General features: G+C 37.4%; 1 protein-coding gene across 7 annotated transcripts in view; it reads right to left on the reverse strand.

Annotated features, from left to right (window-relative positions):
* NEK11 (NIMA related kinase 11) overlaps positions 1-27,060 on the reverse strand; it is a 202,726-nt gene that overhangs the window by 138,926 nt on the left and 36,740 nt on the right. For all 7 annotated transcript variants that reach the window (XM_015585784.2, XM_015585785.2, XM_015585783.2 and 4 more), the window contains 2 exons: positions 24,615-24,780; positions 12,288-12,406 (listed from right to left, as the gene is read on the reverse strand). In XM_015585784.2, the coding sequence (XP_015441270.1) occupies positions 12,288-12,406; positions 24,615-24,780 (285 nt within the window). The remainder of the gene's footprint in view (positions 1-12,287; positions 12,407-24,614; positions 24,781-27,060) is intronic.

Below are 27,060 nucleotides of genomic sequence, written 5' to 3' on the forward strand. Positions count from 1 at the left end.
CTGTAATTGCGAAAAGAGTGATATGGTTTCAACTACTTCAATAGGCCAGGCTTTATTGCATTTTTAAAGCATGATCTACATAGTAACCATATAAAAACCATACACTTGGTTTTAGACCAATTATCATAAAGCTTTATAATCTATTATATATAATCTATTATATTTTATATATGATATATAAAAATAATCTATTATACATATTATAATCCAAATGTTTGGGTTTTATATATTTGTGGAAATAATAATATAGATGATGAAATTTAATAATTAATAACATTTATTAAGTCTTACTATAAACTATCAATGTAAATTATGTCAGTTAAGACTTTTATTTCTGGAATTATGCAGAACTGGACAACTTGATAACTTTTGCATAAAAACACCTAAAAATGTTGAATAAAGTATACAAATATCTTCACACATGCCCAGCTGAGCCCACAAGAAAATAAGGCAAATCCCCAAGGATAATACAAAAAGAAAACTGAAATTCAAAGTGGATAGTAGGTGCTAATTTCTCAGCTGCCCTAGGGGACTGTGCTAGTCTCAGTAACCGGCTTTAATGGCCTCATGGAAACAAGAGCCAAGACACTGAGCCCATGCATTCACTCACGAGTAAACGAAATGACAAGAAAGCTTATCTATATAGGTCTGAACTCTGAGTAGAGAAAAAAATATCTTCTTTCATAGTTTGTAACCATATGTCTTTGCTCACATTTGGGATTCAAATATGCAATACCTATATGGCCTCAGAAATTCTAAAGCCAAGAAATTAACATAAAAATTGGTCCTCAGCTGCTAATACTCTCTTGGGGCATCTGGCAGAAGCAAAGGCAAACAGAGTCAGCAAATAACATATAGTGAAATTACACCCCTGAGAATTTCATATAATCTAATAGAATTCAAACTATAAAATAAGTATATTTTAAATGATTATAATCATAAACAAAGGAATAGAAAACATTAAGTAAAAACAGGATATTGTCTTTAAAAACATAATGCTGGTTTGAGAGCAACCAAATAGAATTTCTGGGGGGTGGGGGGGGATGTAATTATTGAGATTAAAAACTCAAGAATAAAACCTCAGCTTCCAATGACAATGGAGTAAGCTTATATCACATTAAATCTACCATCTTCCACAGCTGTATAGAGAACACTAAAAGGATATAGATTTTAGCAATGCAATTACAGATCTGAAAAATTATCTTGAACTAATCTATATAAATTAAATATTACACCAACAAATTTAAAAACTCATCTCCTTTCAGGCACACACGAGATACTTGCAAAATCGGCAATGAACTAATCCCCATTACAAAGAATCAGCACCATATAGTCCACACACTCTCTGACCTCAGTGAAACAAAATCAGAATACAATACAGTGCTTAGTACAATGCCAGGCACTGGCAATGACGGATCAGGAAAGACAAATTCTCTGTGTTCATTAAGCTTTGTTCTGGTAATGTAAATAGGCAGAAAACAACGAAATGAGCAGATATATAATATGATGTCAGCTAACAATTGAAGCCATTAAAGCAATAAAGCAATAAGGGGATAATCGGGGTAGGAAGATGCTAGTTTAGACTGGTGGTCAGAGAATGACATTAGAGCAGAAATATGAATGAGCCATGGTTATGATGCTTGTTCTTGTTATTGCTCATGTTGCTATTGCTATCGATATATCAAAAAGGAAAGTCTGTGTGAGGCTATCAAGAAAAGATGAATGATGAAGAGTGAAAACAGACCACTGAGTCATACAGATTACTTCAAGAGAAACAAGACTGAACTACTGGGAGTGGTTTAAACCTCACCATCCTTCCGCCTCACTCTCACACACCCCACTTCACTTTGCTTCACATCCTTGCCTTGCTTCAGTTTGTCCTTCCGCCTCACTCTCACACACCCCACTTCCTGCTCAAGATCCTCCTGACCCTGTGTTGGCTGAATCAAGGACAGCCTAGCATTTGGAGTCCTCCATTTCCAGCCTCTTCCTTCACCTATTTATACATCTGTAAGAAATGGCCTGACAAAGGATTTTTTCCAGGTGGTTCATTTATTCATGGGAACAATCTAACAAAGGAATAAACATTTAGTTATATATTTAGCGTAACTTTTAAAGGGGAAAAAAAAATCAAGAATTCATTTATAAGCCAAAAAAATCTGGCACAAGCAATTGTCATATCTCCATTGTAGCCAATGTAGCACTTGCTTTATCTTAAATGCAGCACACATGTTTCTTCCTCTATGTCGCTGCTCATTTTAAAATGTCTTCCTCTATCATCTTTATCATCCCTGTCAGAATCCTATCTGTCCTTCAGGATCGTACTGAATACAAGCCTCATGTACCTCCTTGGAGTCCCCTATCTCCCTCCTTCCAAAAATGCCACCCACCTCTGGTACAGGAGATCACTCAGTCACTTGCCTGGGAACGCCAGGCCCTCTGGGTCTTGCCACATCTGGGCTAGAATAAAACACCGCACCACAAGACTTGGAATCTAGCATCCCAAGTGGCAAAGTAAGGAACTAGATGATGCAACCTGAAAGTGCAAGGGAGTTACCTCCCTTGGGGTGAACCAGTGAGAGACAAGAGGAGAAAGAAGATAAGCAGATGCATTTCCCCTCCTTTCTCTCCCCAAGTCAGGCAGCCCACGTGCCTATAAGCCATGCAAATATCCCTGCCAGGCAACCTGCTACTGTCTCTCTCCAGCTCTTGGTGAAGTGATGGCAAGTACAATAACACACCATTTCACTTTGCTTCACATCCTTGCCTTGCTTCAGTTTGTCCTCATTCTCACCACCCTGGGTCTACACCTAGCAAGGAAGGTATCGGACATTTCAATCCTTGCCCCAGGCTGTGTCTCCTAAAGACCCAAGCTTAGAAAATGAAATCTGTCATCACTTTCTCCTAATTCCTAACCACCATTCCTACTACTATCAGCAAGTTAGACAATGCTCTACCACTTCTGTTCTTTTGACATCATATTATACAGCTGACCAACCACTCTTGCTAAATTTATAAACTCTACAAGGTCAATATCTTGCTTGCCTGCACTATCTTCTATAATACTGTAAATGTTTAATGAGATTGGTAGGTTTACATATGCCTAAACTTTTCAAACTATTTTTGATTCACATCTTTCTAAAATGGACTATATAATTCTCTGACTTCACGAACAAAGGATATTGCTAACAACTCATGATTATAATAGGCATCAATTAGTATAGTATATCTAATCACCAAGCCTAAATAGAAGACTCCCATTTGGGAATAATATTCCTGAGACTTAAGCTGAGAACAGAGACCTGGCTTTATAAAATGAAAATCTGCTCTTGAACTCGCAACTTTCAAACCTTCCATGGCTCTGCACTGCTTCCAGAATAGAGTCTAAAATGCTACTAGAGACTGTGAGACTGTGGCTTATCAGAGACTGTGAGAGCTGGCCCTACCAATGCCTCTGGCAGCCTCAGGAAAAAACTCAGGACAGGTCTATATCATCTTTTTCTCTTCCACACAGTTCTTTTCTCATGCCAGTGGCTTCATAAATGTATATTAATTTTAGAAACACTGTCTCTGGCACAAAGATAAATACTATCTGTGGGACTTATTCATTAATCCAAAAAAATAATACGCACCGACTACATGCTATGTGCTGTACTGTATAATGTGAGAACTATATAAAGGTTCATAAGACAAGGTCATGTATCCCATAATGCTTACAATCAGGTTGAAGACAGAAAAGCACACAAATAACTATAATTTATAATTATAAATGGTTATCAATACAGACATTCACCATGTCACATGGAAATTTCTCTACGGCCACAAAATTGTACTATTATTAGTTAACACCAGCAATACCAGTTATAGAAATAATTCTTTTTTTTTAACCATTACGAGTAATGATAACACTAGTGTCATAATGTTACCTTGGTACAGTGATCAGACCTCAGCCGTCCAGAGCAAAGCTGCAAATCATGCCTGAGGGGCAGAGCCAAAGAAAAGCCAATCACAGACTCCATCTACTTTACCCCAGAGTAGACAAATGGACACACACTCAAAAAGGGAATGGAATCTGAACAGCACACAAAGTGAAGAATTAGGGATAATGGCAGGAGTTTCTTCTAATTCACATAATCTTTACCCTCTTTAAAGCTTCAGAGAATTCGAGCAGAATAAACATTCTTTCAAGAGTGAAGAGAAAAGGGAAGAATAAAACTGGACAACACAAGTCTGGGCCACTTCATCTGAGGACAAATAACCCCAGACGCTATAATCTAAAGCACTATGCTACTATTTTTATGCCCAATCTGGAGATGAGGAAATCGACACCTAGAAAGGCTGAGCAATTTGCCTAAGGTCATACAGCCTGCGAGTACAAACAGGTCTGTTTGGCTGTACAAACCACTATTCACACCTAGGTCTGTTTTACTCATGATAGATGTTCAATAAATGTATGTTGATTTTAAAAACACTATCTTTGGCACAAGGATAAATACTATTTGGTGGCGCTCATTTATTAACTTAAAAACAACAGACACTTTGCATTTAATCAATATTCTCTCCTGCCTTCTTCTATTCCCACAACATCTGGAGCTGGGCTGTGCATGAGTGTGTGGTTGACTACGTAATGGTCAAAATGAAAACAATTATATTTAACGACAAAGGATGAACAACATTTGGCCACCTCTATGCCCACTCTTGGGGTTCACTTGGTAGGGCAGGAGCTGTTGAGGGCTTCCCAGTGACCATTCTCCTGCTCTTCTCCCTTCCCATCAGAAGCCCACGAGCCCTGGGGAGGCTGAGCCTTCCTCAGCCCCTGTAGGTGAAGGCAGTGGGGGGAAGGGAAATGACTGTGGAGGAGAGTCTAGGAATAAATTGAGGTAATCTCTTTTCCTTTAGGGGTGACTGGCTTAGGTATGTGGTGGGACAAAATTCTGGCCAAAAGTATAATTTTCAAAAAGATAAAATTATAAATATCATGAAAATATAAAATGAACACATGTCAAGGATTTTATTCAACTCACTAATTAACAAGGGAACTAGTAAGATGTTGAAAATGAGTCAAAGAACCTTTGATAAGCGAGGGTATTTATAGGAGGATATGACTGCTGGGTTAGACACAAAACTGGTTAATACCTTACAGGGCCCTAAAACACATTTCCAGGGGTATCTGTTCTACTGAAAATAAGTTATCTGCATCTCTTCTGGACAAAAATATTCAAGTTAACCTCTGCCTCTACAGAGTTAAGAATAAACCAGAAATCTCTTTCACCATATCTCTAGAAGTGGTAGGTGCCTCTCATTTCTCTAAATTTCATGATGCCCCAAAGAATTAAATGACCTGGTTAAGATTAGATGACAGGTGTGGTCAACTCCTGTCTCTGTCTCCTCCATCAGGACCTTTTCCACATCCTCTAGCCTCCAGGACCACAGCAGAGTGAAGAACAGTCTGTGCAGGCAGATAGAGCAGGCCCCCAGCCTGAGGTAGGGCTGTGGAGAAGGTATGGAGAATGTAACCTTCATCTCTCTTTAAGCCCTTATTTAAATAGTTTCTTACACATCAGCTCCCTTCCAAATCTGTCCTTCCTAGTAGGGCCTCAGGGTGGAATGCAAACTCTCCTTGCCGAAGGTTCTGGCACAAACAATGACTCCTTGGTGATGCATGGCCCAGGCAGCTGCCGTTGCTGTCTCTGCCATGTGGCCTCCATCCTAGACTCTGAGGCACCTGTCTGGCTTCCTCATCTGTGTTGTGGGCCTTTATGACCACGAGGAGCCCTTGGTGTTGTAAGTCAGGGATTGAATCAGGTCTTCACCATGTAGCTATTGCCAACAGAGTAGGAGCTGCCTATACCCGGCACTGGAATGGGGTCTCCTTGAAAAAAGTGACCTCAGGACATCCTCAAGAAGTGGGAACCAAGCAAAAGCAGGAATCTCCAACAGAACCACAGATGCCGCAACTTTTTTTTGCTTTTCCATCTTCAAACCTTGGGTAGCACACCTGCATACCCTGACATATTTACTGACCTGAATTCACAAGTAGGCCTTTTCTCTGGGAGCCTCACTACATTAAAAATAAATCTCTCAGGACACATTTCATGGAATATTTAGTCATTCTAACACAATATTGGCTGGGGAAATGTGTGGGCTGTTAGGTGATGAGGCAGTCATCTTAGGAAAGTACCCCTGCCTTGATCTCTCCACCCCTGTGAAAGCCAAAATCAGCAAGACCTCCAGGTCACCAGCAAACAGGCTCTCTGCACAGAGGCTGTTCCATCCATCTTAAAAAATCTATGCTATCTGAATGACCCTCTTCAACAGAAACGAGTTTGGGAGGGTTTTTGGTTTGTTTGTTTTCCTTCATTTTGTGGTTTCTGTGTTAGCACTGGAGACAAACAAACAAACAAACAAACAAACAAAAGGTGAACAAGACATTGTCTCTGCCCCTAAGGAGTTCCCTCATGCCTAGTTCTGCTGTGGCATCCAGAGATGATGTTTCAAAGATTAGCCAATTAATTGGACCAGAGAGAAAAAAGGCTATATAGGATTGTACTTTTCAGAGAAAATATGGTTCTAGCTTTGTCCAAGGTTCCAAAGTCCCTCAAACACTGGACCAGCCTATGGAAACTTGAAGGAGTTGGTAATGAGCCTCAGAACATAAACACCTTAAAAAAAAAAAAAAAAACTTGTATCTGTCTGTGCACCAGAGGTTCAGGCCCACGGGGAGGAAGCAACTCTAGTGCTATATTCTCAAGACAGCTTTCAGCGAACTGAGAATATTCTCAGCTTTCAGCATCATTATTTATATGTGTTTATGCCATATGCTATAGATTTAGAATATTACAAATGTATAAATACACCAAATAAAAATAAGTCCAGGGAAATCTCCAAAGGAGTCAAAAAAAAAAATCTTCTTTTCTTCTGTAACCCCATTCTTCTTAGTATTTCCAGTGTCTTCTTTATCTTCTCTGCTACTGCATTGTATTAATCAGGGTTCTCCAGAGAATCAGAACTAATGGGAAACAGAGATAGCGATAGAGATGGAGATAGAGATAGAGACAGAGAGAGAGAGAGACAGAGAGAGATACAAATACAGATACAGATATACAGATACAGATACAGAAACAGAAACAGATACAGATACAGATACAGATATACAGATACAGATACAGATACAGATACAGATACAGATACAGATACAGATACAGATACAGATACAGATTTATCAGGAGGAATTGGCTCACACAATTATGGAGGCTGAGAAGTTCCACAATCCGCATGCTGGAGACCCAGGAAAGCCAGTGGTATAATTCAGTCTGAATCTAAAGGCCTGAGAATCAGGAAAGTTGCTGGTCTAAGTTTCTTAGTCCAAAGGCAGAAGATGAGATGGCCAGCTCAAGTAGGCAGGAAAAAGGGCAAATCCCCCCTTCCTCTGCCTTTTGTTCTACTCAGGCCTTCAAGGGATTGGACGGTGTCCAATCACATTGGAGAGGGTAATCTACTGAGTTCATAATTCAAATACTAATCTCATCTAGAAACACCCTCACAGACATGCCCAGAAGCAGTGTTTAATCTGGGCACCTCAAATTGGCACATAAAAATTAACCATCACAGGCACTAAAATAATTCGCAAGGCATCTGCAACAGAGGAGCCAAACCTAACTTATTTACATGTATTGTTTTCAAGGTAATTTTCTTTTCAATTCATTTTTAAGCAATCTATGTACTTTTCAAAATACATTTACTACATATTAGAGATCATCTGAGGAAAAGGATGGAATAATGCTTTGTACACAGATCTATTTATATTGGCTGTAGTTTGGAAGATTTAAGTTAAAAGGTGAGTGAAACATTGCGGTAGGCTGTATTCTTGTTCCAAAAATATCCAAACCTGTTATGCCTTACAGTGAGTGTCCCCTTTCGGAGGAATAAGCGTCCCCACCTCTCTGACGTTGGGCTTGGTCAGGTGACTTGCTCTGGTCAATGGCATGTGAGCAGACAGGGCGATTGTCATATCTGAGCAGAATCTTTAAGAGACAAAGAGTGTTTCCACTAACTCTCTGTTCCTTTTGTCATGAAGAACCATGGCCCAGATAGAAGCTGCTCCTTCAGTTTGGGTACTGGAAGGGCAGGACATGCAGAGCAGACTCATAGCTGATTAGCAACTGCCAACATGCAATGTGGGCAAAAAAATGGTTGTTGGGAGTCACTGAGATTGGGATTTTTTTGGTTAATACAGCATGATTTCCTTCAGCAGGCATAAGTTTTAGTACCATATTCTTAAGGTATCTTTTAGTGAACTGTGAATATTCTTAGGTTTTTACCTCATTATTTATAGGTGTCTATGGTGTATGTTAAAAGAATCATTCTTTTGGATTTAAATTGTTTTTTAAAAAATAATTAAGATAGTTTATTTTCTGTAGGGAACATATTTTAGACCTATAAAAAGTAAATATTGAAAACTAACAGAAGTGAAAAGTAGCTTCTATATTTATGATCAGGAATAATATATAGCATTTCCCCCATTTAAAACTATTCTGGAGAGTGGATCAAGATGGGGAGATACCTGCCTCCCCTTTCCACTCCAGATTCCCAGAAATATGAGAAATTTTTCAAGAGAAAATTCATAATAGTGCCAGGAAGCAATAATTATATACGGGCAAGAATTTTCAAAAAAGCTCTGAAAGAATGTAAAAAAGGAGCCCCAAACCTAAAAACATATAGACGAATGCTGCCTCTATATCCCTCTACCTACAGCAGCAACTAGCTCAATCATGTGCCATGTACGGCTTTTCGCACTTCCCCATCTCACTCTCTCTCCCCACTCACTGGCTTCTGCTTCCTGAGATCACCTCCTAGACAAACTACCTATACCCCAGTTTTTGTTTCAAGGTTCTGATATTGGAAGAACCCAAACAGCAGACAAGTCTTAATGTTTTCCTAAGATCTAGGCTCTTACTTCTAACTTCCTTCTCCTTCTCTCTCTATCCCTATTTCTAGATTTCTCTATCTCACTCTCTCAAACTCTTTCTCTCATTCTCTCTCCATAGTCCATTCATCATATTTAATCACAATTAAACTCAACGTCATTGCTTCAAACCTGTCTTTCCAACTTCTCGCTCACCCTTGGGTGATGAACCTTGGGTTCATTCTTGCCTTCTCCTATCACATCTTATATATCTACTTAATCAAGTCCAAATATTTCAACTTATCAGGTTCACTCTCATCCCTTCCACATCCTGCCAATTTCTGCCATATTTTGTTCAGCTCTTATGACCTCTTGTGTGGATATTATAAAAAATTCCAGAATGATAACCCAAGTTCTCCTCTCTCCCCTCTATAATTTATTATCTAATCTTCCTAAAGATCTGGTCATATTATAGCTCCACTCAAAAGGCTTCTGTGGGGAAAAAAAAAAAAAAAGGCTTCAGTAGTATCAATGTCTATACTACAAAATAGAATAAAATGCTCTACAACTTATCTCAACCTATCTTTCCTTGCAACTTCATTCATGTACCCCAAGAGCCTTCCCAGCTAAACCACACTCATCATTCCCTCTGAAAGTGCCATGTTTTACCAGCAATGCCTTTGCTCACTTTGCTCTCTAAACCTGGAAAGCCCTGACCTATCTTTCACCGTGTACAAGAGCTACTTTGGGTCAAATATCACTTCTTCTAAAAAGCTTTCAATGATTCTCCCAAATAGAAATATTATCCCTCTTGTGTTCTCCTTTAGCACTTATATTGTACTTTTCCTGGTGCTCTTATGAATTGTTTTAGAGTATAATTTACATGAAAGGGCATAAATCTTAAGCTTAATGAATTTATATATTTATATAAACTCCTCCCCCCAGATCAAGGTATAGAACATTTCCAACAACCCAGAAGGTTTCTTTGTAACCCCTTCCGGAAGTAATCTCTATTCTGATTCACCATAGATTAGTTTTACTTGTTTTTGAACTTCTTTTAAATGAAGTCATATGGTATGTATTCTTTTGCATCCGGCTTCCTTCGCCCAACATCACGTCTCTGAGATTCATCCAGGTCATGCTAATCAATTGTATTGTTGTTGTTGTTGTTTTAATTGCAAAGTAGTGTTCCATTGCAATGACTATATCATAATTTATTAACCATTCTATTGTAAATGGACATTTCTTAAGTGTTTTGGCTATTACAAATAAAGCTTCCTTAGACATTTTTGTACATGTCTTCTGTTGGACATAGGTACTCATTTTTAATCTCAGTAATAGAATAACTGTGTCACAGGGTATGTGAATGTTCAGCTTTTGAGGTACTAGCAAACATTTTTCCAAAGTGGTTAAATCAATTTAAACCCTAACGGCAATGTAAGAGAGTTTAGCAGCTCGACATTCTTGTCAACACTTTTTATTGTCAGAGAGATTTTTTTTAGCCCTTTTAGTGACTACGCCCTCATTTCTATGTTGAATTACAACCACAGGCAACGACATTTACATAGGGCTTAACAGTTTGCAAACTTTTTAAATGTATAATATCTCAATGCATATTAGCTACAGCCCTATAAGTAAGCAGGGAGAGTCTTATTATTATCCCTACTTTATAGGTGAGGAAGCAAAGGCTCAGAGAGGTCAGGCAGCTTTCCCAGGGCCATAATACAGTATGTGGCAGAGACTCTCAATCCTGTTTATCCACCATGATACATGGTTTATAGTTACTTGGGTACATGTTTTATCTCTACTAGTTTACTAACAGCTCTTTGAAGTTAGGCTTATTTTTAATTTACCACTATGTAAAAAATAAAAAAATAACATTAAATATAAAATTGTAATTCCTCTCTCTATACATAAAAACTTTATAACAATTGGTTATAATAACATAATTAATAAGAAGCACCATCATTTTTATCTGAATCACAAAGGATGGTATTTCAGATCCACAGATCCTCATATATCCAAATATTTAGTTCCACTTAATAACTTTCTCTAAGTGTTAAAGGAGTCAAAATCAATTTAAATAGTCTCTTGAAGGACTATTTTAAATTCATTTATTTTAACTCATACTAAGTAGAGCCAAATGCATCAAAAATATCTGTGTTCTTAACTAAACCAAATTTCAGTTTTATATTTAACACATAAAACACCAAAGTTGGCTTCTTTATATGTGTTGTTTTCCCTTATGTATAAGCTAACAAACATGTGATGGAATAGTAAAGAGAATAAAAGAAATTCCATTATAACTGCATGTCCTACATTCGGCAGCTTTGGGTACTTTATGAAAAAATTATTTGACATTATTTTATCGTTGCCTCTTTGGATTATTTTACTACATTCAAAAGACTGTTATGAGTTGTCAGTAAGTCAGTGGCTATCTGTATCATTGGGCATGTGTTTCAGATGTTACACAGCAAAGCACAACGTAATCCAATTACTTTTTATGTGATCAAAAACCACAGGTGAGACATTTAAGCTATATGACATCCATAGATAGCAAGACCCTGGTGCACCCTACAAATTTCCACTCTTGTTCAAGAATAATGTTACCACATGTTCCGCCCACTCCTAAGTTGAAAGCTTACATGGACATCTCAGAGTATCTACTTTTATTCGTTTACTTATGTTCATCTTTTAAAAAGTGTTCATACAATTTTATGGGCCTATTAAACAAACATTTAACATCTAAAACTCCTCACTTTTGGCCTGTATAAAAATAATAAAAAAGTTTTAAAATACATTTTTGAGTCAGAGATTATAAATATAAATTATAGATAATTGAAGTCATAAAATATACTTTGACCTTCTTTATCAGATATTTCATGTCAAAACTTACTTTTGGTCTGAGAACTTATCTCTGAAGCCAGAGAATATCTTCTGCCTCAATTACTGGAAAGCAAACACAGCTAAGTGTGCACATTCCAAGGTGACCATGCAATTCATTTGTAGCATCCTAGGGAATTTATAGCTCAAGCCTATTGTAAGATATAATAAATTCATAGCATGCTAAAGGTATCTGAGAATCACTGTGATTCACAGGATATGATCAGATACAGGAAATGTGTTTAATATAAGTTTCTGTCTTATATTCAAGGCCAAGTTGATTTTTAGAACAACAACAAAACTAAAAGCTATTCAAGTAAATCATCTAGATATAATCATCCAACAGTTTCCTCATGGAAAAGCATATTATAGATGTTCAACTACAGTCATTTACCTTTTGGTCTTGCTTCCTTTCAATTCTACCACCCAAAATTTCATTTTCAAGTTCAGACATGACCGTTAAAAAAATATCCTGTCCTGCAGTAACAAAGGAACATACCTTTCATGCATGTAGTCAACTCCCAGCAACAGCTGGACAAACCATTCTATTATTTGATCTTCTGGGAAAGTTCTTCCAGCTTCTTTATATTCTTGAATTTTATAGTCCAGATCTCGGCCCTGAAACAAAATAGCATAATTTCTTTTTTTCAGTTAGGATTTTAAAACAAACTCTCTCAACAAATTAATATAAAGCAGTCACTGTTTATCATAAGAAAGTGAGGGCATACTGCTACTTTCTATCACTGACAGAGTCTCTTCTTGACCAAACTCTAGCCAGGCTCCTCTGAGCCCTCTTCTTGACTAGGCCTCAACCTTGTTCTATAAAGACTTGAACAAATACTAACATATTTCTAACAGCTCAAGGCCACACCCTTAGAATGACCCTTAAAGTGCCTACCTGAGAAAACTCACGGCTGCCAAAAGAATTGACTGTTTGTCCCAGTCAGCATCTCAAGATAGGGCCCCTGTCTCCCCTGCTCCTGGAAGAGTAGGAATCTAACTTGTGTATATGCCAGTTAGCAAACCCAGATACACATGGACGAACGTCCTTCCTGCTTTTTGTAATTTTTTATTTCCCTGACTCTGCTCAGACATCCATCCTTCCCTTCCTCCCCCATTCTCCCTCTACATCATCCAGTCACCTCTGCACATATGAGAATGGAGCTCAGCTCTCTTCCCTACTGTCAGTCATTACTGAATAAACTCTATTTTCATCACTTTAAGTAATGTCTGGCTGTGTTTATCTTTAATATCACTCAAAGACAAATCTGTTCTAAAGGGTTTTTATTTTTATTACATTACCTAAATATTACCTAAAAATTTATTCTTATTACATTTCATTACATTATACATTTATATGTACCCATATAAAACTAGGAATAACTTCCCTTATGCTTAGAGCTTTATATAACTATAGAAGCATAACGTGTATATGAATTAAAAATATAAAGCCAATACAATTCAAATTAATGATATTAATTTAATACAAAGTTATGATGTTTTGGTAAAACTAAATCAGTGGGTACATTGTGCTTACAGTGTTGGCTGCTGGAGTATAGACTCTTTTTGGTTTGGCTTGCCTAGACTAATATGTACTTTGAAATGACTTTTTTCTATTTAGCTACAGCAAAACTCTCAGGAATGTAGACTGTTGATTCATGTGAGATCCAAACATATTGCTTAAATATTAAGTCAGTCTCTGTCCTACCACTCACTGGTGATAGGTAAAAAATAATATTAAAAAAATGAATCGTGATCACGAATGACAAACATCTAAAATTGCCTGGCAGAGTATAAGACCCTTTCTGATTATGCTTATATTAATGCATTTTAACTACCATAAAAATGAAAACAAAAAATGTTAAATTCTCTTGGAGAACCCTTATACTTGATGCCTTTTACCTTAAAACACTGAAAACTTAGAGACAATTCAAGAAGTACTCCTCTGAAGAAAATGGGTTAACTGCAACTTGTTTGATCTTTGGGGATGTACACACAGGCCCCATGAAGAGAAAAGAGGCTCATGCCACATCCATAAAGAGAATAAGAGCCAAACATTAAGCTACTCACAGACTATTCCTGACAGAGTCATCATTGTTAGATGCAAAGGAAAAGCATTCACAGGCAATGAAACAATCAAAGAGAAATTACTTCTAAACAAACAACATGAAGTCAACAGAATAACTGATTTGTAATGTGTTTATTTCCTTTTAGTGTAATGTGCACATGTTTGCCTAGCATAGTCTTTCCTTCCACACAGAGCACGACAAGTCAAAATGCTAATCAAACCTTCAACTTGTACCCTTGCTCAAATTCAATTTCCTACTGGATTTTTCTGGGTCAAGGAGATCAAAGCTTGTTGGAATTTACAAATATATCGAATTGAATATTTGACTCCTTGTCAAAAAGATCATCATTTCCTTCTCATTCTCCACACTTCCCTTTATAAGCCCTCTCTTTTTAATCCTAGAGTTTATCAACAATCTGTTGGATCACATAAGCTGTACTGTCATATCGTTACTATAAATTGCACAAATCATTTTTTAACAATAGATTATTATAACATCCTGTGAAGTAGACACAAAAGCCCTTCAGATGAAAGGCAAGCTGTAAATGTATACATTTTCCTTTTCTATCTAAGGGGTCTCTAGCAAAACTTTCTCTCACACAAAAGAGAAAAATAAAATTAAAACAAAAAACAAGATGTCCTTTTAATATCCCATTTAGAGTCTCTGAATGTGATAAAATATCTCCAGTGGCAGAAAGATAATTATCTACATGTTGCTATCTCCTTCCTGAATAGCTTCAGATGAGGGGTCACAGGAAGAAAGAAAGTGGGGAGAGGAGAGAGAGTAGGAGGGAGGGAGGGAGGAATGAAAACAAGGAAAAAGAAAAACTTGCCTTAAAGAATTATCAGTGAAGCTGTCTGCTTCAACCTAATGTTTCATACTTTAGGAAGGTCGTACATGAGTACCATTGTCCCTATAAAAATGGCCTTTGCTTCTGCAGAGCACACTCTTTGGGTCACATTTATTGTCAGTCTGATAATCACCCCCAAGAAGTAAGTAGAAGTTGTTTATCTGTTTCCTGCATTGATATTAAATGTGTGCACAATTTCCTGTGACTAAATAAAAATATGTATTTAGACTATTGAAAAAAATAAGGCCTTTAATAGTAGGTCTCAAATGCAATGTCAAAAGGGTACACAAACTCCCCATTGCTCTCTGGGAGAAGCAGAGAAAGAAGGAATGTATTACTTCTTAGTATTAAGCCAGGGACGTGTTCAATCAAGAAAAAGATAGAACATCAAAAGATTAAATTAAGCAGAGAGCTGGGTCTCATCCTCCTCAAGTTACTTCCTCTACAATTTTCATTTTGCATATTTATCTCCAAGAAAAACTATTTGTTTTGTATTTACTTTGCTCTTTAATAAATACTCGGTAGATTATTTTCTTAGGATTTAATTAAGGTAGTCAAGTCTCTCACACAACAAATTTGCTTTTATATAACAAAGAACTATAATGTTTGTGAAGCAGTCTGATTTTAACTCAGCAATATGAAAAGCACTTACTACTTTCTTTCTCTAAGCCATCTTCCAAGTAAAAATCAAATGTTTTTGATGAAATGTCAGACCTAAGTTTAAAAAGTTCTATTATAATATCTGCATATTGTGTTTCCTTAATTTGTCTTTGAGAAATATTTAATGCTTTTATTGCTAAAACAACTTTAAAGAAGAGTACTGACTTTAATTTGAACTAATATTAATGTTGCTTGACTTAAAGTCTATATCGCTGACAGAAAATGCTTTTCTTCAGTGTTATCACCCCTCGAAAGTTGCAGTAAAAGCCTTGATGTTAACTTTTAAGGTTTCAAAAATCTGTATCTCAAAATGCACCATTGGATGGATTAATGGTAACTCCTTCCCACCCCGTCCCAGTTAGCTAACAGCAGATTGACTTTGAAATGCCAAGACCTTGAAGAAATGAAAAACAATTCAAATACAGTGTCTAAACATCATCTTTGATTACCATTAAAAAGTTTTAAAATCTAAAAGGATTTGATTCTTAAAAATTAATTTGCTTATTTTTAAAGTCATCAACAGAAGCATTTGCAACCAGTTAAAAAGGCCAAAGTGAGCCTTCTCAGAAGCCTGAATAAAATGAAACTACAATGTTCAGAGCATATACAAAGGACAAAATAATCTCAGGATTTCAGAGCTAGAAGGAGCTTGAAAAATTGTTCTGCCCTATTTCATTTTAAAATGAAGAAGTTGCCCCTTATTAATTCATTTGGTTAACATCTTAAAATGCTTTTCCCTCACACTCTATGTCTTCTTCAGATAAGCTTCTGAAACAGCCTTCCAGTGGACCTCAATTGTAGCATGCATCAGAATCATCCAAGTTGCTTGTTTAAAATGTATATTCCCAGGGCATATCAACAGAGCCTCTGATTCAGTAAATCTGGAGAGGACCAAGGAATCCGTTAACAAGCATCCTAAGTGACTCTGGAACAGGTGGTCCATGGACCACACTTTAAGAAAATGCTGCTAGATAACACTACAAATGGACTACATACTTAATATTTCACCCATCAATGGAAACATTTTGTCCAATAGTTTGAAAAATTCCAAAGGCAAAAGACGTACTTGGGAAAGTCGGAGTTGAATCAGAATCATTTCAGAACAAAAAGCCTGTGACATTACTTAGGAGAACGTTAATAAATAGAAGTAGAGGAGTCAGGGGAAGGAGATCCTCTGTCTTTATATTGGAGAACCTGAAGTAGTTCCTTAGAATTTTAGAAGTTCACTGTAATGGAGTACATAAAAAGTGGGAAAAATGTCAAGCCATATATATTATGCTCTTAAAAGCAAAATAAGAAAATCCAGTTTCTAAATAGTTACTAAAGAATGCCACGTAGTTTCATGACATTTATGTCTGATACCATAGATAAGCATTCCTGGGTTTAATTGCTAACTTTTTTTTTCAAATTCTTTTAGAGAAAGTAAGTGTTCTTCCTACTAAGGCAAATGTGCACGAATAAGAATAAAATAGTAGAACTCATTTTTATCTTAAGAAGTGACATGAAATAATGCTTTTCTTTAAATCACTGCATTGTTTTTTAAAACAAGCCATTCTAAGTGGATTATTCTGACCCTATTTTTGAACATTTATATTTATATAAAGTTATATGTCAGTTAAAGCCATACCCCAAACGCAATAAGCTATATTGAGTTTATGAATTGCTTTATATTAGTGCATTGGTAATCTCTTGAGATAACACTTAGTTCCTTCAATCAGCAGCAATTCCAGTAAAGCAAGCCTGATGTGTAGACACAACAGGAAAGACAGTGGTATGGACTGAACGTTTGTGTCCCCAAAATGTATATGTTGAAATCCTAACTCCCAGTGTGATAATATTGAGGTGGGGCAGGGAACTGGGTAATTAAATTATGAGGGTAGAGCCCTCATGAATGGGAATAAAAGAGATCCCAAAGTGCTCCCTAACCCCTTCCACCATATGAGGATACAGCAAGAAAATGGCCTTTCATGAACAAAGATGGCCATTCATGAACCAGGAATCAGGCCTTCACCAGACACTGAATCTTCCAGCACCTCAGTCTCAGACTTCTAGCCTCTAGAACTGTGAGAAATAAATTTCTGTTGTTTATAAGCCACTGAGTCTATGGTATTTTGGTATAGTAGCTTGAACAGACTAAGAGAGATGGCCACTAATCAATGTCACAATGATCAATATCCCAAGAGTGTCTTTCATCCATAAACAACCAATTCTGAGTGCTGGTGGCCCCAGACAGAGCTTCAGGACTATAAATAATGGCTTTGAAGTACAAAGAAGGGTTTGTCTCTAATTGTAGACCCAACACACATCCAGTATGATGTTGTAAGGGCTGTCTGAGAGCTAATTAGCCTGCTGGCTACTTGTTACTGCCAAGTTCACTTGCAAGAGTCTGCCGACACCCATTAGAGTTTCAAGATTGTAAAACTCAACCCACTTCCTCAGAAAAAGGGGAGGGGAATAGCAATGAAATAATAAACTATTGACAGTCTACTATGTGCAAAGTTTTGATAGCCACTTTTTTCAATGTTATCTTAGATCAGGAAAAGGGTCAGAGAATGAAATAACTTGCTCCAAGAAATGGACCAAGATTTGAACAGAAGTAAGTGTAATGCCAAAGTCCACACACTTCCCACTATTTTAAACCCTATCTAGTCTCCTACTGAGAGAAAATAAAATAATTAATAATATCACATTAAAATGTGTATACAAATCGATATACATGTTTCCATGTTTATATATATCATATTAATAGAAATAAAGATACAGAATATAAATGTTAATAAGACAAGAAAAGGAGTAGTTTTCAAGTATATGTACATGTGCATTGGGAGATGATTACTAGTCAATTTGATTGATGTATCCAATACCTCACATAGTTACTGTGTGTGTGTGTGTGTGTGTGTGTGTGTGTGTGTGAAGAGCATTTGAGATCTACTCTCTTGGAAAATTTTAGGTGTATACAACGCGCTATATATGCCTTACTGTTAAATTGTACACCTGAAACTTACTGGATTTTGTTAACCAATGTCTCCATAATAAAAATTAATAAAAAATTTTTAGATGTACAGAGCAATATTATTAATTATGGTCACCATGCTGCACACATTAGATCCCAGAACTTGTTCATCTTATACCTGAGAGTTTCCATTTTATATTTTGCATAATTCACATAGTCAGGCTTGATTAGTGTGTGGCTGTATTGAAATCTCTATTTAGTTTAGGGCCATTATTTGAAACATGTTTGGTTAACATTATTAATATGAACAATAAAACAGTCAATCTTGACTAATTCATGGCCATGTAGAAATAAATAATTATATATTTGGGAAGGTAGGAACCATGGACTAATTGTTGACTCTACTGAATATTAAGTAAAAATTTGAAATAGGAACAGCTTTCCCAATACCCCTCCCTTGGATGAAATTCAATATCCCAGCTATGTGATTGCAGAAAATCACTCCACCTCTCTAGGGTCCTGTTTCCTCATCTATAAAATAGAATTAATAGTCAAGAATCCGCTTTTTCCTGAAAAATGATGGGGGCATGTTAAAAGGACAGGAGCTAGAACAGCCGAAGCTAGAACAATTTGAACAACAAAATAAATAATGACGGTATTGGGTTATAACCCATAAATAAAAAAATATTCATGAGTCCAGGCTGATATAAATAAATAATTGAATAAAAGCATAAATGGAGGAGAATGAACAGTGGGAGAGCTCTTCCTTATGTGAAAATCCCAATTAGTTAATGTAGAAAGAATAAGGGAAATACATAATCACTATTGCTCAAATATCACAGTAAAAACTGCTCCAGGCAACCTCCACTTATAGACACTTAAATCGGTGGGTGAAAGTTTGAGGAGAAGCAGGATATTAGCATAGTCACATAGTCTGAAAGTATCTTCCCCAAGATATTTATCCATTAAATACAAAAAAAGAAAATAGTAACTTTACAGAGGAGAAATTCAGCAGACAGAACCTTAATCAAATAATCAAAGTTAACATCACCTGCAATAAGATATACTAACGTCATGTACCCTCTCATATGATACACCGACAAACCATCACTTCCGTGGGAGTGTTGCCCAGAAACTAATCATGAGAAAACATCAGACAAAGCCAGAGACATTCTACTAAATAACTTACCAATACTTGTCAAAAGTGTCAAGATTATAAACGACAAGGCAGGAAAGGGAAACTGCCACAGATAAGAGGAGACTAAAGAGATACAACAATTAAAATTAATGTAAGATCTTAGATTGGATCTTGGAACAGATAAAAGACACTGTGGGAGGTGGGGAGAAATGGCAAAATATTAATATCCTGGTTTTGAACATTGTACTATGGTTATAGAAATTGTTAACATCAGGGAATGTGCTTAGCTGCAAACTCATTACAATTAAAGGTGGTGTATTAGGTTCCTAAATCATGGCCCATGCTTTTCTACCTCCGAGCCTTTCATCACTTTACTCCCTTTAAAGGATATCTCATATCCTTTAACAAAATCTTTCCCGGACTTCAAATATAATGCCAACCCCTACATGGTTCCCCCAGTCCAAAGTCATTTCTCTCTTCTCTTAGCTCCCATCACACTTTAACCCTTTTCTTGACAGTTACCACCTCTCCCTTATATATTAGCCATTGATGTAAACAATTCGTTTATCCTACCATACAGGTTAGTTAAAAAAAATATCATATTATCTCTGCTGCCCCACGCCATATCTGGACTTGTATCTGACACCTAGTTGGCATTCAGTAATCACTTTTGGAAAGACCCTTGGTTACTAGTGTCTTTGTGAACTTCAAACTCATAAGGAAACCAATAAATGATCTAGAATGCCAATTTATTTGCATGCAATGAGAACTAGAACTGCCAATACAACTGGGAGCTTGTGTTGGTTTATGGCATATTTTTTCCTGTTAGAAGAGGAATGTGTGGAGAGATGAACTGGAAGCAGAAGGTAGCTCAGGAAGCAAGGAGAACAAGTTGGGAAATTTTCATGAATAATAGCACCAAGCTAGGTAGCCTGAATATAAAACCACACCTACCACCAGGGCCATACTTCCCCAGACCATACTTCCCCTGGTCTGGGGAAGTATGGCCCTGGTGGTAGGTGTGGTTTTATATTCAGTGATCTTTGCACAGTGATCCAGAAATATCGTTTTCCTTTGTGACTCTATTTCCATTTCCACACTAATCATTCTTCGCCCCCCACCTCCTACCTCCTGCCGCTGTTCTCAGCTCTGGCTGCACATTAGAATCACTCAGAGAGTTTTCAAAAATCCAGATGTCTGGATCATACCCCAGATCAATTAAATCAGCTATTTAATATATTTTCTGGAGGTGGGCTTCAGGTCTGGGGATTTTTCTCTCTCCAGGTGATTGTAATGTGCAGGCAAGGTTGAGCACTACTATTATATTGATAGAATTTTTGTTCAGCTGTGTTAATATCACTGAGCAAAAAATAAGAAGTCCAATCTTTCCTGCTTTGGGCCCTAATAGTCACATGTTCTCTCTCTCCTGAAGATATGTGATCTCACCTATTCTCTATTTTGTCTACTAATTTAACACCCAGGTTTCTGGAAATGCCTTATCCAAACCCAAATGAAAAACCTTCAGCAGTATCTCACAAGTTTCCGGTGCCGTACAATGTCAAGTGTACCAGCAAAAGAAGGTAGGACAAAATGCTTTTGACATATATGACAGGTAGAAGGATCCAATGTTTTATCTGTTACCGTCAGTGTTTGACAGAAATGGATGGGAGGCAGCTGGAAGTAAGTGGTAAAGAATTCATCAGGAAAAAAAAAAAAATTCCTGAGTGGTAATTTCTTTATGGCTCATCATGTGGATCCACGATGTGATACAAAACTGAATCAGAAAAAGATCAATGTGGGGATGTTGAGAGTCTGAGATGGTTATGTGTAGTGTGCTGAGTGTCACAAGAGATAAAACGCTATTGGACGAGGATCAGGTGGGGAGTGATTTCCAGGCAGGAGATTATGAGAGTCTTTGTAGAGAAGGTGGCATTTCAGCTGAGCCTGGGAGGATGCGTAGCATTTGAAGGTGTGGGGCTAGGAAGAAGGACATTCTGAGAGGGAATGGCCCAAACACAGATGAAGAGGTGAGAACTGTGGAAGATGGACAGGGAACAGCAACTAGTTCCATTTCTCCTGGATGAGAGAGAATAGAAGATGCCAATATTTGAAATATTCTGCCACTTTGGTAGTTTTGGAATTATTCGCCCTCAACGATTTGGTTAGGTCTTAACAAGAAGTTGCTAGAGTTTGGTTATTTGCTTTTCACACTCATAATCGAATGTGATGTGTGTGTCCAAAGGGTTGGGTGGTGGATGAAGCGGTCTCATAAATGCATTTATATATTTCAATCTTGCAAGGCCCCAAATTAAATTACAGAAGAGGAAACGGAGGTAAAAAAGACCAAGTATTCCCATGGTGATACAGCATTTTCTCATGAGGTGCAAATTTGACCATCTGCCATTTCCAGTATTATTATTTTACCACAATAAAAAGAGAACAATGCCAGGTTTGTGCGAGTTAAGGGCAAATTTGGGTCTGAAGTTGAGAAATATCTCTGTTAATAACAAGAGCGAAGAGATTCACACACGTCATTCCTTGGGAGCCAAGGAAGTGGCAGCCTGACAGCTCAGCACAGGAGTCCAGGAAGCCCCACAGCTGTTCTCAGCTCAGCCAGCAGCCATCACCATGGCAACGCCCCTCAGGGAATGCAACTCAGCCCTGGAAGCCACCAGCGTTTAAAAATGAACGGGGACAGGGAGCACAGCACAGGGAATGTAGTCAGCCGTAATGTAATGGCTAGGTGGAGAGTCAGAGGGGTGATAGAATAATCGAGGAGATCATTTCATAAACTATATAAATGTCTAATCAATGTACTGTATACTTGAAACTAATAATAAAATAAAATAAAATGCTTTAAAAAAATGAACGCAGATGATCCTGGATTGGATTCTGCAAGAGCAAAAAAAAAAAAAATTATAGAACATAATTGGAACAAATAGGCTAAATTTAACTATGAACTGTGGATTAGATGGGCACTTCTCAAACTTCAGTGTGCTTCAGACTCACCTGGTGAGCTTGTCAAAACACAGATTGCCAGATCCCGTCCCCAGAATTTCTGATTCAGTATGGCTGGGATGGAGGCTGAGAATCTGTATTTCTAACAAGTTCCCAAATGATGCTGATGCTGTTGGTCTGGGATCACACTTTGAGTGAGAACCACTGCATTACATACTAGAATTGTATCGATGTTAATCGCCTGATTTTGATCATTGTACTGTGTTTATGTAAGAAAATGACTTTGATCTTAGAAAATATAGTATTTAGGACAAAAGGATATCATGTTTGAACTTACTCAAATGGTTCAGGAAAAGTGATAGATTAGATAGATAGATAGATAGATAGATAGATAGATAGATAGATAGATAAAATGAATAAATAGAATGACAAATCAAATGTGGAAAAAAGATAATTGAGAAATCTGGACAAAGGGCATATGGGAGTTCATTGTGTTATTCTTGTAACTTTTCTGGTAGATTAAAATTAAAAATTTTAAAAATAATAATGTAGGAAAAGAAAGTTACAGCTGATCATCTAGATCTGCCCAACACAGTAGCTATACATGGTTATTAAAATATAAATTAATTAAAATTAAATAAAAATTAACACTGAGCTCCTCGATCACACTTAGCCTTACTTCACCAAGCACTAAAGATTCATGTGTGACTAGTGATTATGTATTGCATATAGAACATAGCACAAATATAGAACATGTCCATCATCACAGAAATTCCCTTTGGACAGTACTGACTACAGTGAAAAATATTATATGACCCGGAAAGAGTCTATGGAAAATTTAATGTGCCAAAAGCAGCAGTAGAGCAGCAGTTACAGTCATAAGCAGTAGGAGTCAGTTATTTCCCACATAAAACAGTTTATTCACTGTTTAGGGGATAAAGGAAGAAAAACAGTTAAATTACAGCAGATGGATCATATGGTTTTTGCATGGATTAGAAACATAATTGCCACAGTAGTTGTTCACTATTATTTCTTTGCACATCTCATCACTTTATTGATTTTCTAAACAAGCCACTGGATGAAGGAGAAGTAAATATCTAAATGTCCTGGTTCTGCTTCTTGTTTTCCCACAAGCAGAGGAGGGGCAAGACTTGAATGGGGAAACACCCAGCAAGGCTGAGCTGGGCAGGCTGCCCTGAAGAGCAATATAGCCTTCAAGCCTTTGAGACTTGAAATTTCGCAGATATTTTAACTTGGCAACTGGATTCATTTTGGATGATTAACCAGCTAATGTATAAAGCCGGCGAGGTTGGTTTTTATTCTTATCCCTACTCCTTTTGAGCTGCTGCTTCTGTCCCTTTTCTGCACACAGCACCCTCTTGCTGTACAAAGTTTCTGACCCAAATAGGCCTGTCTTCCACTCTAAAGAGCATCTTTCTTCCCGGCATCATTAATTTTGGGTCCCAGCAATATATGAATAGAATCACATTCTTCCAAGGTGCATTTAGTTACTGCTAGCTCTCAGAATGTTCTGGGAGATACTTTCTGAGCAACGTCATATTTGGGTATTCTCTTGCTCACCCAACTCTTGTAACTCCCCTCCACCTAGCCTCTCAGGAGTAAATGCACAGATCTGCATTACAGCTGCGCCTTGTCAACGTCCCCCTCTGGCACCTTTCTAAGCGGCCTCAGACACGCTTGGGAATCAGTAAGATGTGCAGCCTATTATCACTTGGAAAGAACATGGAGTGGCAGGGAAAACTGCAAATACCTGAAGCCATAAATCACAAATCAATCAATATGAAGGATTTCCACAGGGAAAACAAGCCATGGAGCTAGAATCTAGAACTTAGGAGATGTACCTCTTTCCTGTGCAGGCCTCTGTTATGACTCTTAAATGTCCATCTAAGCACAGGACAATTCTAAGAGGTTTGGGGAATGCCCCCCAGAAAAAGAGATATTTAAGCATTCTTCTGCAGCAATTTCTTCTTAAAATATATTCATTCTAAGTTTTCCGAAGGAGAGAAAACCTTCATTAGAAACAAATTTGTCATTTACCTAGAGATGATCATTTTTAGCTGTAAGACATGAGATCCCAGGTCTGGATAACTGAATTTTTGAGAGACATCTCTTTACAGATAACTTTTATCTATGAAACAGATTTTTATTAAATTTTGAAAAAAGAAGGAGTGTCTCACCTCACAGTACTCTGTGATAATGCAGAAATTATCTTGTTCCACAAAGCTTGAGTGGAACTTGACAATGGCTGGGTGGTCCAGCTTGGAAAGGAGCTGGGCCTCCAAACTGGCCTGCACGGTCTCATTTGGATTGAGTCCTCCAACAGAGATTTCCTTCAGTACCTTCCTGCAGCCAAAAAAAAAAAAAAAAATTTTTTTTAAAAATAATTTAGAGCTAAAAACACATTTAATAGATAGATATGAACAAGTGGTACAGGGCCATCTAATTAATACCCAAGTTATGACCTACTCATAGGACTGGTATTGCCTGTTATGACACTGTGTCACCTATTGGTCTTGGCCAATGAAACGGCCTCCCCAAGGCCTTTGACTTCCACACCTGTGGCTCTACAGTTTTGGTCAAACAGCGCAGAGATGGAGCTGATCTTGAGCAACATCACTGAGGCGGCTCTTCCTCTGTCTCTCCAGATGTTTCCATTTCTCTCTGTCTCTCACCCGGCATCTCTTGTTTCTGTCTTTTTCTGTCTGTGTTTTCGCTCTCATCTTACTTCTTTTCCTGTTTCTACCCACTTTTCAATTTCTTTTTCTAGCCTTATCTTGGTGTCTATCTCTCTGTCCCTATGTCCCTTTGTCTCTTTCTCTCTCTATATATATGTGTGTGTGTATATGTGAATATAATGTAATATAATGTAATGTAATAAAACACAATGGAATAGAATGTAATATAATATCTGTCACTCTGTCTGTGTCTGCCTTATTCTCTCTTTGTCTATTTCTTTCTCTGACTCTGCTGTGTCTCTCTCTGCCTCTATGTGTATATTATGACTTATTATATAACACTCACACATGCGCGCTTCATTCTGTCTCTCAGCTCTACAATTTTCAAAGTCTATTAATAGGACAACATCTATCTATCTTCTTTTTAAAACTATCCTTGGCATAGCATACTTTCTCGCTACCAGTATTTAAGAAAAGAAAAAAAATCTAAAGATATTGGTAGAAGTATTTAGGATCTCGAGCATATATAAATGGAACAAGAGCTCATTAAATCTCCAAATTATTAATTTAAAAATTGTGATAACTCAATGAGAGGTGGACCAAAACATTATTTCTTCCCATCTAAGGAAAAAATAGTCTGATGAACAAACCAATTATAGTACCAAAGTGTAAAAGAGATTGCCGGGGAGAAGCACTTTAGAGTACCAATTATGTGTGTAGACAGATTCTGCTGATTTATAAGGAACTTTAGCTGTTCATTAAGGCAAGTTCTATAGGACCTATACTAGAAATCATTTTGCAAAAATTAATGCTCTTTAAGAGTTACTGCCTATGCATATTAATGAAAATGTATTTATAGTAGAAACTCTCAATTAAAAGTCCTTTAACCAATTCATAGGTTAACCAGCATCCTCCGGTCTTTCCTAACAGACGCTGATGGTGGCTTTTGCCCTAGTGAATGCCTGAGGCTCCCACACGCTCTCTGGCATGCCCATTTCTGCCCTTCGGCTGAGATGTGCTGCTTCCCCAAGCCATTGTGTTTGTTCCCAAGCTTATTTACGCCAGTTTCGCTCATTATTGTATATCTGTGATTAAAATATGACAAACTGATGAAAGATGAGTGTGAAAGTTATCTTTGCTAGGAAAACTAAGTCAATGCTTACCAAAAAACCTTGATAATGACAACTTGCAAACAAAATTATTAAGTAATTGACAATTCTAAAACACTGGTTTAAAAATGTAAAAATCAGTATTCTTTTAAAATGTTCTTCATAGTCTTCCCATTCTGAATCTGTCCCGCTTCCAAAGACAACCATGGCAGGCAGGCGTTATTTCCACATAGAACCGGCCAACTGCATTAGCAAGGGCGGCTCTGCACCAGAAGCCTCCTGGGCTCTGCTCGTCATTTGCAGAAGTCTTTAGCTACGACGCCATTGATAAAGTTGGAATCTTTGCTCCCCTTCCCCTCATGGTGCTTTCACGTTGGTTTTGTTAGGTTACATAATGCCCTACGAGGCCCGACTTGAAAATGAAGTGGAATCTAGAGGAATGCTTGCTTGGTAACATATTCAGTGAAAAAATTGTCCTATCGCAGATTTGGTTAAAAATGACCTTGTGCTTATTAAGAGTGACATGTCAGATTGTTAGTATACGAAAAGAAGCTTGAAATCACATATGCAGTTATGTTTTTCTGTAACTTCTGAAGATTATGAAGCAGCAGGCAGAGCTCAATGACATCTTCACAGTGCTTTTCCAGTAATTTACTGGGCCCCAGCTAACGTGCAGTTGTAAAAGTCACAGTGGTTAAGCATGACAACACAAAGCCTTACACAAACTTGTAATATCCTCATGCTGTGAAGGAACAAATGCTGTAAAAAGCTTCAAGGTACTTTTCCTTGCAAACATCAACTATTGAGCAACAGAGCATGAGATTTCTCATATAGTTACC

Source organism: Pteropus alecto, unplaced genomic scaffold (assembly GCF_000325575.1).
Source record: "Pteropus alecto unplaced genomic scaffold, ASM32557v1 scaffold92, whole genome shotgun sequence".
Classification (NCBI taxonomy): domain Eukaryota; kingdom Metazoa; phylum Chordata; class Mammalia; order Chiroptera; family Pteropodidae; genus Pteropus; species Pteropus alecto.